General features: G+C 45.2%; 1 protein-coding gene and 1 long non-coding RNA gene across 2 annotated transcripts in view; one reads left to right on the top strand and one right to left on the bottom strand.

Moving 5' to 3' along the window:
- Nucleotides 1–257: 257 nt before the first annotated feature.
- Nucleotides 258–7617, top strand: LOC107309604. The gene is made up of 2 exons (XR_004306330.1): nt 258–450; nt 1268–7617. It is a non-coding gene; the product is annotated as an uncharacterized LOC107309604 (long non-coding RNA).
- Nucleotides 7618–7843: 226 nt separating this feature from the next.
- Nucleotides 7844–15870, bottom strand: part of PHLPP1 (PH domain and leucine rich repeat protein phosphatase 1) — a 123726-nt gene continuing 115699 nt past the window's right edge. The window contains exons 14-17 of the mRNA XM_015854511.2: nt 15606–15710; nt 14466–14660; nt 11775–12003; nt 7844–9902 (exon numbers count right to left, since the gene is read on the bottom strand). Of these exons, the coding sequence (XP_015709997.2) occupies nt 8769–9902; nt 11775–12003; nt 14466–14660; nt 15606–15710 (1663 nt within the window). The 3' untranslated portion in view covers nt 7844–8768. The remainder of the gene's footprint in view (nt 9903–11774; nt 12004–14465; nt 14661–15605; nt 15711–15870) is intronic.

The raw sequence follows: 15870 nt of genomic DNA, 5'->3' as shown, positions 1-15870 counted from the left end.
ATTGAATGTAAATCCTGTATGGACAGCCAGCTGTGCAGAGAGGTCCTTGAACAAATCCTGTGCCTGTTGATGCATCCTGTTGATTTAAGCCACAGTAGTCACAAAGCAGAAGGCACTCAGGAGCCTTTCTGAATTGCAACCTGAGCTATACTTGTGACCTGTTTCACTTGGAACAGTGAAATATTTTATCTTTCAAGTCATGGGGTCATCACATGGCAATCATGTGCTCCCGTAGGAGTGCTGCCAAGACGAACTAGCTGCAGCTAACTTCAAAGGCAGCGTCTGGGTCCTGGCTCCAGGTTTGCTACGTTTTTCTCATCTCACTGAGCGCAGATCAGACGGTAAGAGGCAGCGCATTTGTCAGCTATGCTCTTAATGAAGATACCGCTTGCCTCTTTAGCACGGCTTGGCCTGCTGACTACAGCTGATGATGAGCAGAGCCCAAGTCAGGTAAGCGCTGTCTGCCATTGAGCTTTTCAAGGAAGTTCTGTAACAATGACAAAACATTCACATATCCTTCCAATATCTAAGCATGAAAAGCATGAGTGAACAGCTGTAATTGTATGCCCCCAGGGTCGAGAAAATAAGGGAACATCTTTTAAGAGTCCTTTTTTTTGAGGAAGATAAAATAGATCACTGGACTTCGTAGATGAGAGAGTGAGAAAAAAGGACTATTGCTGGAGTACATAAGATTTGTCAGCTTGTGGGGAGGAAAGAGGCAATTTTGAATCTGGTTGTGATCTTTCACTTTTGTGTAGCTCAGAATCACTGACTAGATGAGGCCCTTTTGAACCATCGTATAGTTTGTTTTATACATTTTATATGTACCTGTATATGCACTCTCACAAAAACACATATCTCAGAGTATTATAGTTGAGCTAATATTCACCTAACAAGAAAACATTACAGTTCTGATAAGGAAATGATTGCACAAGCCTTTACTGCAAGTATTTAACATTGATATAGTATCTTAAACATCTCTTTAATAATCAGAACTTCAACAAGCTCTATAGCATGACTATGGAGCAGACAGGAGACTTCTTGCAAACTTGCTGTGACTCGCATTAACGATGATAGCCATGAAATTGAGGCTTTGATTTCTAGCTCTTTGCCCAGAGCCAGGCCTTCACTGTGAGCAGTAAGAGATGGAATCCTACAGGGATATCTGGCATCCAGCTAAAGCCACATCTAACCACTAGTGGTTCAAAAAAGATGTTCGGCTTCCATCCATCTTCCTGCCAAGGCAACCCTGTCCTTTTCTATGCAGCTCAGCTCCCTGTCAGTCTCATCTCTGCCTTCCACTTCCTACTTTTGCACCAGTCGTTGGTCTTGGCCTCCTCATGCACGGCTGCAGGGCCTGCTCCCTATCTCAAGACTCCACCTGCAGCCGTGGTGTTTCCTTTCAAAGAGCAGAAGGTAAGAAGTGAGAAAGCTTCATGGAACATGGGCCTCCGGGCCTCTCGTGTTAGCAGGCTTCACCTACACAGTAAGAAATACCCACTGCCCTAGTTCCTTCCATTTGTTACGGTGTTGTAGGGACTGGTGGCTCTCTTAGTCCTCCTGGATGCAGAACCCTGGGGGTGACTCAAGTCTCAGCTCAGATTTCTGGATAAGGTTTGGCTACTGTGTTGTCCCGTGATGTTTTCTGTTGTAAGAAGCAGTGAGCCGTGAGCAGATGTTCCAGATTTCAAGAACAAGGACAGGTCACTGGGCCTTCCAGATCTGTGTGGCAGAAAAGCATCCTGCCTGATGAGTGCCTGCAGAGTCCTTGCCTGGCAGGAGAAAAGCCCCACTGCGGACGGTCCCTGGTGCCAGGCACTGGGCTGACTAAAGTAGATGATTTATCTCAAAGTCACTCTGCACTCCTGGTGGGTTTAAACTATCAATTCACACCTGTCTCCTTTGGTGCAGGAGCAAACAGCTTCAGTCAGTCTGGGAGTAAAAATCCCATCTGAGCTCACAGACGTTTGTTATCCAGAGAGGAACCCCTCCCACGGCCTCGGAGAGAGATGATCTCAGTCAAAGCACTGAAATGTGAAGTCATTTTTCTGACAGAATGCCTCCCCGTGCCCTTGTTGCGAGGAGGAAGCAGAGGGCACAGATATTTGAGATGTCTGTGTTAATAAAATAATTTAAGAAAGACCACACCACTGATCCTGCATCCCTCTGCTCTGCAGAAACGGCTGTGAAATGTTCATCCTGGTGGGCTGCGACTCTCTGAGCATCCATTTGCCCAACTGTCTCCTTTATTCAAATAATTGTCTTAAAATTAATTCAGTCTGGGGAAAATCTATTCCAAAACAGAGCAAATTAGCATCCCAAGATGCGAGCTGCTTCTTTCTCAATGTGAAAGGCAACGCTGTGGGGGTTGGGGCCAGTGGAGAAAGAAGATATTTGCTCCTGAAAATAGGCTCAACATAACCTTTACATTTACTAAATAATTCACTCATCTGGAACCATAAAACCATCACGGCTAGAAGGACTGTGAACATTCCCAGAATATATTAACTTTGACCATGACTTGAGCCTTTTCCAGGGCAGTTTGAGTGTATCTGATGCAAAGAAACAACTCTGAACACAAACCGGTTGTGTGAGAGCAGAATTCAAAGCTCAGCTTTAAGGAAACTGCGATCTCGGTTTACGTGAGAAACTGCTTCAAAGTGATGAGGATACACATACAGGGATTAGAAAACCAAAGAACAGCTCAAATGGAAATTGTCCTTTTGTTAATCCATGTATTTTATTCCCAGCGCAGCTCTACCTTCATCTGAACTTGTCTCCCAGCAATTTTCCACCTCAACTCAGAATCACTGTAAGTTGAGCTCTTACTGCAAAGCGAACCTTCTGTAACTCCCATCTCTCACCTACGTTTGAAGATCTTACACATCCCCTTTCCTAAGGCTCCGGTAACTTATCAAATAGGACCGTAACCACGTTGCTTAATGACAGCTGGGACACTCGTCATTACTCACCTCTTTCACATCCATCCATCTCCAGCAAAAGGTGGTGTTCAATCTGTTACAGCAGCTTAATGCCTGCCCAGCATAAAAGTGTCACAGATGCTCACCATCACCCATCATAAATAAAACATGAGGCTCCTTGCAAGGTCTGCAGATCGTCCCTGCGTTTGATGGAATTGGTTTTGGCGTGTGACAGTGCAGGACTGGAAAGTCGCTGGATGCCCTTCATTACGACAAATGGGCTATTGATCTCCAGCTGTGCCATTAGCACACATTGCACCTGCTGCTGGAGCTCATAGGATACGTTTGAAAGCTTAAGCGAGGGGAATGCGTCTGTGCACAGGTAATTAGTCTCTCGACAGAACGTACAAAGGCTCACAAGACAGACAGGCACAGGTACGGACCATGCGTCTGAAACGGGCTTTGAAATGCTACTTGAGAAAGAATCGCAGAGAGGTTAAGACACCTGCATGAAAGCCTCAGTTTTTGCTAACCCATACTGCTGTCCAGATTAAACAGGGACAGCTGAAGTGTGGGGGGAAAAGAAAGGGCTGAGATTCACCCTGCTGCTTATTGAGCACTGCAGGTTCATTAGCTTTGAACACCCTGCGCGCCTCTCATATGCATTACTCATAGGCTTCCCACTGTACCCAGGTTTATAGTACCGAGTGATGCCTAAATTCATCATCTGTACGCCCACAGCTCTTTGTGCCCACACAGCCCTTCTCTGCAAAGCATTGAGGGACCCGGGGCAGCAGCTTCCCAGCCCTCAGCGTGTGGGGGCTCTTGGCACTGAGTGATGGCAGCCACATGACACGGGAAGAGCTGGCAACAGAAAACTAAGGAGCTTAGGGCTTCCTAACTGGAGATCACCAGTGTGAGCAGTCACTATTGGGGCGCACAAGCAGTTGGAAAGGTGTTATTCCTTCCTGGAGATCACAAGAATGTGTCTGTGGGCACGGCTGCCCTGGCCTTACCAGGAAGCTCCTGCCACTGCCAGCACTGCTGCTGTGCAGAGCATTGGGCCGAGCCAAGGCTGCTGCAGAACGGCTTCATCTGTAGGGTCAGCAAGGGCATAGGAGCACGGGTTTCACTTGGGCCCTTGGCAAGGAAGCTGTAGCCATATTCTCCCATCCCATGGTAACACAAGGGGGAGCCCCTGTAGCTTTCAATTAGCAACGAGAGCAGCAACACATTACTTTCTACCCCACATGCAAAAGCTCAGCTTCAATTACAAAGAGAGGCCTGAAAGCCACTTCTTACCTGCATCACAAGGAGAGTGCTTCTAGCTCAGACAGGTGCAAGCCACAACTTACCAGGAGAGGAAGGAACAGCAGGCCTAGTGACTTCAGGCTCGTTTTCCTCTGTCCTGCTTTGTCATTTCAAGGCACTTCAAAAACCCCACACAAAGACTATGCTGGTACCAGAGGTGACAGAGAAACCTCGTGGTCATATTCTGCCCACCATGATGAGAGATCAGGACGATCCCTTTAACCCCTCATTAAAAGGCTCTGCCAACTCCCAGCAATCCCATCAGCTGCCTGTGCTTGTACCCAAGAAGGAACAGTTTTGGCTGCTAGGGCATGAGCATCCATTTGTTCTTAACCTCAAAAAGACATAGTTGGTTTTGCTCTCCGTTGCCATCCAATTTTAAATACAGAGCACCTCACCATCTATTCTACGTATGCAGCTCTTTGGGATCAAGAGGAGCATTAACCACAAGGATTTTCTCCCGTCTCTCCTTTGTAGGGTTTACAATGAAACAACATCTTACAAGTCACTGACTCACACACTTCTGCTGTACCAGCCTTCCCCCATAGCTGTGTCTTAGTTCTCTTTAAAGCACTCCACAGCATATATTGAACCAGTGAAACAATTCCATCTGTTCTGTGAGTCAACGGTGATGATTTCACTGTTAAAACAGTGAAGAAGAAGGGACTTCTCTCTGTGCAGCTGTGCTAAATCCAACAAGAGAGAAGGGCATGCCGTGCTCAGAGCAACAACTTCAGACGGCACCACAGCATTGGGGCCCCACTGCTGGAGGTCTGTCTAGCCCTGCCTGGCACCTTACAGGCCATGGTCTCAATCAGAATTATTACAGGATGGCTTCCTAGCACCTTCCTCACGCTCCTGCCCAGCTCTCCCTCCAGCACATGCAGGTTCAGGCACAACCCACAGGTCCTCGCTGCACAGCAAGCGCCAGCACGCAGGTAACAATTGCATCAGTCAGAAGCAAATCGATTAATCCAACAATACCGCAACAAATTGGCCCTGGAGCAATTCAATTGAGTTAAAAGGCAGGACGGAAAAGCAGGTTAACTGAGAAAAGCGTTAACACAGTCATTTAATGGAAACCTTGACGTTCTGGCTCCAGTCAAGTGCAAAAGATTCTTTTTGGGTCAGCTACTGGCCACACAACCCCCTCCAGCCAAAACGCTGGGATGCAACTCCAGCTCAGAGATCAGATCTGCTCAATGTAAGGCTCAAGGGCCATCCCTCAAGCTCATCTCTCCATCCACAGCAGGCAACATCTAGGGAAAGCAGGCTGACTGGGCTAAGGATGCTGTCTGATTTGCTCCTTTAAGTCCTGCTCCATTGCTAGGAATACCTCAAGCCTTTCTACACCCCTGATCTGCAGGCTGGGCACTGGGTTATTTCAACCAAGCCACTCCAGTGAATATTTCCAAGCCCAGAGCTGCAAGTTTGAAGCCAAAAGACATCATCAGTGACTGGTGCAGAGATACAGGCAGAGACGCAGGATCAAACATATCTGTGACACCTGGCAAGGCAAACCATAGCCTCTCAAAATGATGAGCGGATGCCACTGTTAGAACCTAGATTTTACTTTGTATGGGCTCAAACACCATCCCCTCGGTGGGGCTGACCGAAGCAATTCAGGACACAGGACATGAAGGCCATCTATTCAGATATCACTAGAGGACAGCTGGTGTCAGGGGAATTCTTAAGGAATGACTTCTGACGGTGCGTGACACTTCAGTAACACCTACCCCCCCTCCTGGATGTGCTTCCAAAGTGACAGCGTCATGCTTTGGAAAACACACACGTACAATTTGCTAGAACATGATGTGTATGAGTTGAAAGCACAATGGCTGGCGAGCAGGCTGAGATCATTACGAAGAGAATGCTTAAAAGGTAACGTATGGGGCACTGCAGTAGCAGCACGGCCATCTCCAGTAATGAGGGAGACACTCTGCACGGATATTTGGCTCATTCCGAAAGCAATAAGCCACAGGAAGGCAGCAGCACCACAGCACTGGTTACCAATGAGGAGCCCTTGCCCTTCCCTGAATGCAAAAGCATTCATGCCGATGGGTTGCTCATGCACAACAAAACGCATTATGTAAGAGCACCACAGCAGAAAGCAAGAAGAAAAAGCTTTTATGCCACAAAAAAGACTTGCATGCAAGCAACGGACTATCTCCTCAATACCATCATATCTCCCTACTTAAAGTTACCTTCTGGGAAACAGCACAACTAAGTTCACTTTCCTGCCTCCAGCTGCCTACCTCCTCCTGTCCGTGCATTTCTGTTTGTCTCAGATACAGCTGCTGGCAACTTTCAGAGGACTCGGAAGGTTTGATTATGAAGGTAGCGTGGCGCTGTGTTTCCTTCAGTCGAAAGCCTTCCCCTCTGTGCAGCCCCCCATGCCTCACCCCTGCTACAGCCGTCCCAATTCTGCTAACAAACCTGCTTCTTTTTTCAAGTCAGATAGGTCCTGATTGCTCAGATTGTCTAAAATGTTCTGTGCACTTAACCATAAACTCATGTATGAGTAATGCACCGAAATGAAGTCGGTGACCTCAGCTCCAGTGCTCACCAGATAAGAACACATTACCATCCTTTGTGAAAGAGGGCAGAGATGTTGAGAAAAGTCCCAAGTTGCAAAAATTGTACCTTGTTTTCCAAATCCCCCTTTAAATCTGGAACAAAACACCCTTCACCCTGTTTAAAAACACTGAATTTTGTAGAGATGTTCCCAGACGGTCAAACTATTGATCCAGTTACAGGAAGGGGAACAAGAGGGCCCTATGAACGCATCAATCCCTCACATTGTGACTGGCTGAGACAGACCACTAATACAAATGTCTTCTTCAGACAGACAAGAAACCCTCTGCCCAAATCCTGTCACTTCAGTGCTACAAAAGCTCTGACTTTGGAATGCAGTTCTAAAAGGGACTGTGCTGGAAGCAGTAGGCTTTGGCATGCTCTTGGCTTTGGCCATCTACACCTCACCTTTAGAGACTGAGGAGGGAAAGCAAGCAGTTGGTTGGAGGCAGCACTGAGGAAGGGTGTGGGACCTTTCCGGCAGGATTCACGAAGAAATGCCCCTTTGCTATCAAACTGCCTCTGAACTCACACTCATTTAGCACGTACAACCAAATCTGAGTTTACATAGTTATCTTTGAGCTCTTTTCCACCTTCTATTTTTCCTCCCCTCTCCATATCCCGTGATCTCTTTCTCCCTTTCTTAGCCCATATTACCCCTTCATCATTTCTACCTTCACTTGCTCAGTCCCAATGGCACTGATTCAGAGCACCGCTCCTCTTCAGTCTTCTGGTATTGTCAATACTACGGTGAAGGGCAGATCAATAGTGCTCCATTTGTACCGAGAAATAAAAACTATGCTAATTCCTCGTTGTTGTCCAGCATCTCTTAAGGGTGTTTTGCACAGCCATTGGGTGACTTGCCTGCTAAGATTTCTAAGACCACACGTAAGGTTCTGCAGTTACTGTGGGAAAAAAAGCATAGACTAAGATGGAAAAGTTTTAACCTGACGCAGTCTAAACAGGCTGTGGTATGATGATGGACTCCAGCGTGCTGCTAGAAGGCTGCTGCTCAGCTATTCAGACAAAAGCAGACATCGTTTGTAAATTTCATATTTATTATAACAAAAATTATGACATGTTCATTTGTGCATTCGGCTTTAATATAACTCTTGGTTTGTAAATGTTCTACAGCAAATGAGCTCTATACAATCATGCTGGTTGTGGCAGCAATAAGGAACACAAATAAAACGTGTCTGTAAAAGGATAGAAAGAGACCAGAGCACAAAGTGGGTTTCTTTCAATGGCCTGTACCATCTAACTCTAGCTAACCTGTACGCAGTCGCTCGGTTCACTGTGCTCCACGACCACGGCCCAAAGAATTGCTTAAGAAAAAGGTCAGTTTTTCAGGTTGTGTCCTTAATGCCAAGGCTACAAAACATGTAAGCATCACTATACAACACTGAGCTATTTACAGTAATTTCCCAATCAACTGTTCTCTCAGAGAAAATTAGTGAATCTCAGTGACTTAAGTCACCTGAAAGAGTAAAGCAACTCCTAGGAGTTAGTCTCCATATTCTACAAATGTCTATCATTTTCAAGACCAAAAAAAGCCTTTTCTCTCAAAGAAATACAGTATTACAATATTACTTAAATCATTTAGCACTGGCTACTGCCCTGCTTTTCAAACAAAACAAACAAGCCATTTTAAAAAATATTACATCATCATCTGTTTCTCAGCAATATATTAAACCTTTTTATTATTTTTTTTGTTGTTGTTTTTACATTTGATATGTTAAGGGAAGATTAACTATCTTAAACTTTACTGGTAAAGCATCTCTAGAAGAAAGTCAATGAATATTAAACCTAACAAACTGAAAAGCTGCAGTTATCTGTAGTGGCAGGATAAAGAAAAGGAAGTGTATAAAGGAAATGTAGAAGGGAAACCCCTGCTGTAGCGTGCGCCCACTGGGTCCTGCACTCAAGTCTCCTTGCCTGTTCATTTCTGAGCAGTATAATGGGTCATAGTGGCGTATCGTAGTAGTCTGCCAGGTGGTCCATCTGGTACTGCCGCTGCTGCTGCTGCTGTTGCTGCTGCTGCTGCTGTTGTTGTTCCTGGTGCTGTTTCATGATCTCTTTGACCTCTTCTTCCAGCTCTGGTGGGATGATGAACTGGTCATCTGGGTCCGGCTGTGCCGGAGCAGCAAAATATCCCCCTGTTTTTCTGAGCGGTGCGTCTGTTGCAACTTCAATCAAGTTATGGCTTCTCTCTTGGGGTGCCACAGAGCCATTGCCCCTTCGACGCCCTATTGTGCCTGTGGCAGAATATTCGGCTTTCTTGGGGAGGCCGGGCTCATCTTCGTTGGCACTGATGACAATACCTTCATCACTGGCTTCCACAGGCACTTGGAGAAGCTGCTTCTCCTTCGCTCGGCTGCAATGGATGTCCACCTCCACTTCCACACGGCTGCCGTTGGTGAACACCCCCTCTATTGGCTCCTCGTCATCGCTGTCAAGGCCGTTGTCGGAGAAGGCGCTGGAGAACGTGGCGCTGGAGAGCTGCCGCTGGAAGGAGTTGGACAGGCAGACGGGATGTAGCATGCAGCGCTGCTCCCCAGGATAGGCCGGGCTGCTCTCGTTCATGGCTACCTGTGGAGGTTCATCGGAAGCTGTGGACCCCACCTCGCTGCTCATTTCTGAGGTGGAGATCTCACTGCTGATCTCTGAAGCCATGCCGCTGCTTGAAGATGGCATCCCAAGAGCATCCGCTGGCCTGTCCTTGATGACCACATTGACAGACTGGGGGAAAATGCCTGGGCTGGGCGGTGGGACCCCATTAAGTTCACAACAGCAGAAGCTGTCCTCCGTAACATTGAGCTGAACCACAACTGCACTGATACTGTCGTTGCAGCCGTAACTTTGGGCCAAAGTGCAAAGCTTTTTGGCAGCTGCCAGTGCATCAGGCACGTTTCTGACTGCTTCCACTGCCTCATCCATCGAGAGGCTGTCCCACAGCCCCTTGCTCCCCAGAATGAAGAACTCATCTTGTGGAGTTAAGGTAATGGACTGGACGTGAGGGCGTGGCACAACACTTGGGTGAAGGAACGTGTATCCCAAGATTCTCGTTGAATCTGTCACACCATTCACTTTGCCATCCTGAAATTAGAAAGGATAGAAAACTGGAAACAAGGCAGACAGATACACGGCTCTCCGATCTCCCTGCATTTTACCTGTGCCTGTTTTTGTAGTATCCCAATTACGGCCATTTACTGATGGGCAAATGTAAAAGTGACTTGCAAGGAAACAGAGCTGGGATGAGAACACAATGATGGCTGCTTTCTAACCTTACACTCAGCTTCCTACACCCCATTGGTTTGTCATCAGCACCACCTATGCAGACCAAGAAAGCAGAAGTCTGCAACAAAGACCCATCTATTTCGCTCCTGCAGCTGTGAGAGCCAACTGGACTAATGTTTTACCTGTGAGTCAGAACTGTCCCTCCTTCGCCCACAATATCTGACTTTATACAGGGCAAAGTCACACACAGCTCCATTTGATATAGGGGCAGGTCATTCAGTTATTACTCTTCTCTTGCAGGTGTAACAATTGTAGGTTTCATCTTGGCTCATCACTTCAGAAACAAAAGTTTGTTTCAAAAAGCTTCAAATGAAGGAAGTCAAATGCAGCAGAGAGCGAGTCTGCATTTTGCAGTCAGCTGCACCATAGTGAAATGTTTTACATGCTCTAATTACTTATTATGCTTCCACTGATACATAACAGTTCCAAAAAGAGGAAGAGTAATGTTTGAAGGGAAAGCACCAGCAAAAATGGGCATATTTGAGAAGTAAATCCCATTCCCATCCAAATCCCAGGTTAGGATCTGTGCTGCCAGAATGAGCATAGCGAGCACCTCAAACAGCAAGCCTGGTTACTTGGCAGCCTGTGGAGAGAGCTGTAGCTTGCTAATTGTGTGATTGAGATGAACAGCAGAGGTGAGGATTTACGCTCATTCGGTGCATATGATGACAGCAGCAGTTATTATACAGCAAGTAACCACAGAAAAATAAACCAAGACTAAAAAAGGCTTCCCCTTTAAAACCTTGTCAGCTTGTTAACTTCCCTATTAAGGTTCTAACAGAAGTGATAAGCCATCAACGAAGCATGAAATCAATGAGTCATCTCAAGATTCAGCACAGAAATTTCCCTTTTCCTTTACAGAGCATGAGCGTGGCTTAGTGATGCACACTATGTTGGAGTGACTCCTTTCTAACTTGTCACGTTTGAGATTCCAGTCATCACCTCTTCTTGGCAAGACTAACAAGCACACGATTTTATTACACACACATACCTGCTCATGGGTGTACAGCCATGAGTTTTTTGCCCTTTCCTCCCCCACTGAGAGGATACAACATTTCTCTGTTCTTGTGCATATGTCACACAAGGCAATGCACAGCTGATAGTGGTGGCTTTAAGCTTGTAAGAAGGCAGCAAATAGCTTTCTCCCCTCATACGACCCTCCAACTGAGCAAAGGATAGGTTCTTCCTTTCAGGCAACTACTGTCTTCAAGAGCCACTTGTCAGAGGGCACCTCTGGGAACAGACAGCTCAGACAACAAAGCCAATCTGCCAGGAGTAAGGACTCTCCTGCAGTAAGGATGAAATAGTTGCAAGTACTCAGCTCTTATCTTTCTAGATTGAGGGGATCTTTATGACAGCACCAACACATTATTTGCTCTCATCATCTCAGAGGGAAGGTGTCAGCTCCCATTTTACCACAGCACGCTCACAATAATTCACTCTCGAAAGCTAACCAAAATCTAGCGTGGCAATTAGATGGAAAAACAGCTTAATTGCATGATATGAACCACCTTGAAAGGAGAACTGCTACTCTGGAACTCGTATTATTAATACCATCTCTTACAGGTTACAAATACAGATATGTAATTTCAAATACCACCATGCAAATATCCTCAAAGGAAGCTGCGACTTGCAGCAGCCTTCCTTTCACCCACACCAGAGTTCTCTAACCTCTGTGATAATGGCCTTATGCTGCTTAATCCTCTTCAGCTCTTCTTCACAACTCATCACATAACACCTGGACAAAGGCAGAGGTTTCCCATTCCGGCAGAGTACAGTTTGGCACTTCCCCACATTTGCTGAGGTTAACGTGAAGCATCCACCAGGGTCCATGGGATCATGTTTTATATGGCAAAGGACAGCAGAGCCTCCAAGCTTTTGTCCAGCTGTTCCAAGTTTCCTGGAATTTGAACAAAACACAGATTGTTCTTTAATTGAAAAGCAAGTGTTATGAGTACTACTGAGAAACAACTGCTATTCTGCAACCACGAGCACTCGGGACACTGACTATTGGATCACTGGGACAAAAACAAAAGTCTCCACTGAAGACCGTGACACTGTAGCAGTACTGCAGAGTCATCACGTACAGCACTCAAGCTGTGTGCTATTTCCAGCCTGATGCAGATACTCCAATCTTAGAATCAATTTTAGAAAAATCTCTGCACTCCAAAGAGCCGCACAGTCAGATCCCTTTCTCTGCATTTGAAAGAAGTCTACTTTAAAGGTCACGCAGAGGGAAACAAAGAGGGTTAGAGAAGTGCTGAGGGCTAATAAATCGAGTACAGGTAGAGCTCACAAAGAAAGTCGTGTTAAACAGAGTTTGGGCTCCTGAAGCTAAAGATTTTACTATGAAAAACTGTAATTTTAACTGTAGAGATCCTCGTTTTGAGCAGAAACAGAAATCAGAGGTTCATTGTTTTGTGATGCCTTCAGAATAATGCTTTCAAAGATTCAATGACCAAAAAAAAAAACCCCAAAACACAGTAGCTATTAATTGCACCATAAGAAGGCTCTCTTTTTAGTCTCTCTTTTTAGTTATCATGTTGGTTGCTAACATGTTAAATAGTTTAAATTAAGACAGGGAAGGTTTAGGTTGGATATTAGGAGGAAGTTTTTCACTCAGAGGGTGGTGATGCACTGGAACAGGTTGCCCAAGGAGGTTGTGGATGCCCCATCCCTGGAGGCATTCAAGGCCAGGCTGGATGCGGCTCTGGGCAGCCTGGTCTGGTGGTTGGCGACCCTGCACATAGCAGGGGGTTGAGACTAGATGACCTTTGGGGTTCTTTTCAACCCAGGCCAGTCCATGATTCTATGAAATAGATTCTTTGAAACATTTGTTTACTGTTTTATCAGGGGTCACAATAAAAACAAAACAGAAATGAGGACAAAGAAGTGTGGATAAAAATAAAGTTTTCAGGATCCTGTCATTACAATGTAAGTTCATTTCAATACTAGTAATTTTACTTGTGTAAAATGAAATAGGACTGAAGGCCTATCCTTGCCAGTATGTTATTTATCAGGGCCTTCTCCTGCAGTAATTAAGAACTGGAAAGCTAATTACAGAGGTTACTAAAATCTACATTAAAGCTAAGTATAGCTGGCAACAACTTTTGATTCAAAATGCTGGGGAAACAATGCACAACTAAACTTGTACCCGGGCTTCAATATGCTTTTCTGTTTATTATTATTTTTTTAAGGCACTTCAGGAATGCTGCATAGTATCCGTAATAATCCTCAATGAATGGCTGCATGCAACTAGAATGAATGCTATTTCTGGTTCACCAAAGGAATGGTCAGCTTACTTTGACTCGAGCCCTGCCTCCCACAAATACGGCTCTTTTGCAGGAATGTACATTCCTGTGAAAGTCCACGAGTGGGAAACAAAGCCACCAGTAAATGCCTTCAGTACTCAATGTTTATATTGTTTTTGAAGGTTTTAATTAGATGGCAACATCCTCAGCTACCACCCTAACCATGGCAATTATGCGAGGCAGCATTTTTTCCTTTGTTTATAGGATTCAATACATCCTGCCACACCTATTTTCCAATATCAGAATTTGAATATTTTCCCTTCCAGAGCTGTAGTTACTGAATGACAAGAGATGCTACTTTCAACTCTACCCACTTCCTTCATTTGGGAGCTGGTCATTTGCTTTCTCCCTTGTTTCCCTGACCCCTTCATTGTCTTTGCTCAATTCCCTCCATACTCCTCCTCCACTCAGTGTCCCTCCAAGCACAATTTCTTGTTCTGTCAAGAAGAGCGTGCACACACACACAGGTCTCCAAATTGCCACACACAGCTGCTACTGCACTCACATCTATTGTGTCACAGTCTTTTCAGATGGGTCTTGAATAAGTAATATTCTTAGGTCAAAGGAATGAAAAGATAGTCTCTCTTTTTTTTTTTTTTTTTTAGGTAGTTGAAAGTGCATGTTTTAATATTTGCATGGCTTTAAATAACCTGACTTGGTACAGAAAGAAACAGAAAGAATCAGCCCAAGCTCTGCAGGCAGTAAGGAAATTTAAAAGATGGTCGAGAAATTCATACCACTGTCTTGACTACAGCACATTTGGAGTCACAAGACAGAGATGAGAAGAACTGAGGTTGGACATCCTTTATGTTTGGCTGGGTGGGAAAGGCTTGGGGGTTTTTTCCTCACATCCCAAAGGAACAGAAGGCAATATCCAAAAAATCAGCAATGAAAGAATATAAAGTTGCCAAAAACTACCTTATTCTCCTCCCTTTCCTCTCTCCCTCCCACTTTTTGTAGCAAGTGAAGAGCAATTCAATCAACCTGAAAAGGAACAAACTGCCCAATGAGCATACACAAGGTAAAAAAACGCTTCAGATCCAAGACTCACCTCTGCATAACGATGAAAGTGTTGATCATATATTCCTCTTCATTTTTTGTTTTCTGTAGCTCTTCTGCCAAGATGTCACTCATGGTGCACTGCAACAGATATGGTACTTCCACATTGCGGTCACCGTCAAAAACACCATAAAGTGCCTCTCTGTTGTCACAGAAGTTATTGGCTGACAGGGCTGCCACACACAACCTAGTAAAGCAAAGCAGAAGAACAACAAGATTGCTATCCAGAACTGATTTCTCATCTTGTCATTCTGAGAAGAAGCAGCCCGGTCCAAGAGCCAGTTTTAACCAATTCCTTTCACAAGTTCCTCACAATTGCTTTCTTCTGTGGAGAAGAGGAAGGCCCATTCAACAGTGCTAAAATGGGGAGAGAAATGTATTGAAAATTCGAGCCAAGACCTAAAGATTCTTCTTCCTTTTTTGCATGTGGACAAGTTGCCTGCTTGTATAAAACAGGGGACAAGTCTTTGGGGGGGGGAGGAGGGAATACATCCCAAACATAATTAGCTGAAACTGCACTTGCCCCACTAAGAGCCATCTTTATGACTCAGCACGCTGCTGACCAAGCTGTGTGTTAAATTAGTAAACAGCAAGGAAAGGTTTGCTTGGCACTTGCTAGGGAAACCTAGGTAGCAAAAGATTTCTACAAAGGCATTTAAGGAACAATGAGATTCGTCACTTTGCCAGTGACACAGAGACTAGCAGACTCTTGGTGTGTTATTTGTCAAGTGCTGCCTCAGTCACAGAAGCTCCACATACTATGAATATTCAGTTTTGGCCATTTTACTTCTTCCTTTAGTATCTCTGATTTGCTTGGTAAACATCCTTTAGTTAAAGATAAAGAAGCTTTGCAAAGAGGAAAATGCTATTAAATGCGCTGATCTTTCGCAAGTACCAAAGGCTTGCATAGAGAAAATGTGTCGGTTACACTTGTATCTTAGCAACATTCCTGACAAAGAAGAAAGCTGGGAGCCAGGCAGGGGCCCAGTATACAAATATAGAGTCATGGCATGGCCTCTGCCTTTGTGAGGCCCAAAACATCCCCAAACTGAAATAGCGGATCTCTTTGTATCTGCATAGAAGCGCTCTGCTGCTAGGATGCTTGTATAATAAGAACAACGCCAGCTCTTACTTGTTCTTAACTCCTGACGCCTCCGTGTAACCGTGACTCCACACAGCCGGAGCTCCTGAAGCATCACCAGCCGAGGGCTGGTCAATCTTGAAACAACGGATATTGCTGTAAGAAGAAAGGAAAAGATGCACTGGATTCACAGGCTGACACGATTCAGCTTAAAATGTAAGAACCGCAGTTTTTTTCTTCCCAGTTCTCAGCAATACATTTAATAGAATAAAACAGAGCAGGACATCTAAAGCAGTTGCTCTTCTGTGTCTGTCTA

The sequence above is a fragment of the Coturnix japonica genome, chromosome 2, assembly GCF_001577835.2.
Source record: "Coturnix japonica isolate 7356 chromosome 2, Coturnix japonica 2.1, whole genome shotgun sequence".
In the NCBI taxonomy this organism is placed as follows: domain Eukaryota; kingdom Metazoa; phylum Chordata; class Aves; order Galliformes; family Phasianidae; genus Coturnix; species Coturnix japonica.
The sequence above is the reverse complement of the archived record's forward strand: the minus strand, read 5'-3'. Positions and strand labels throughout refer to the sequence as shown.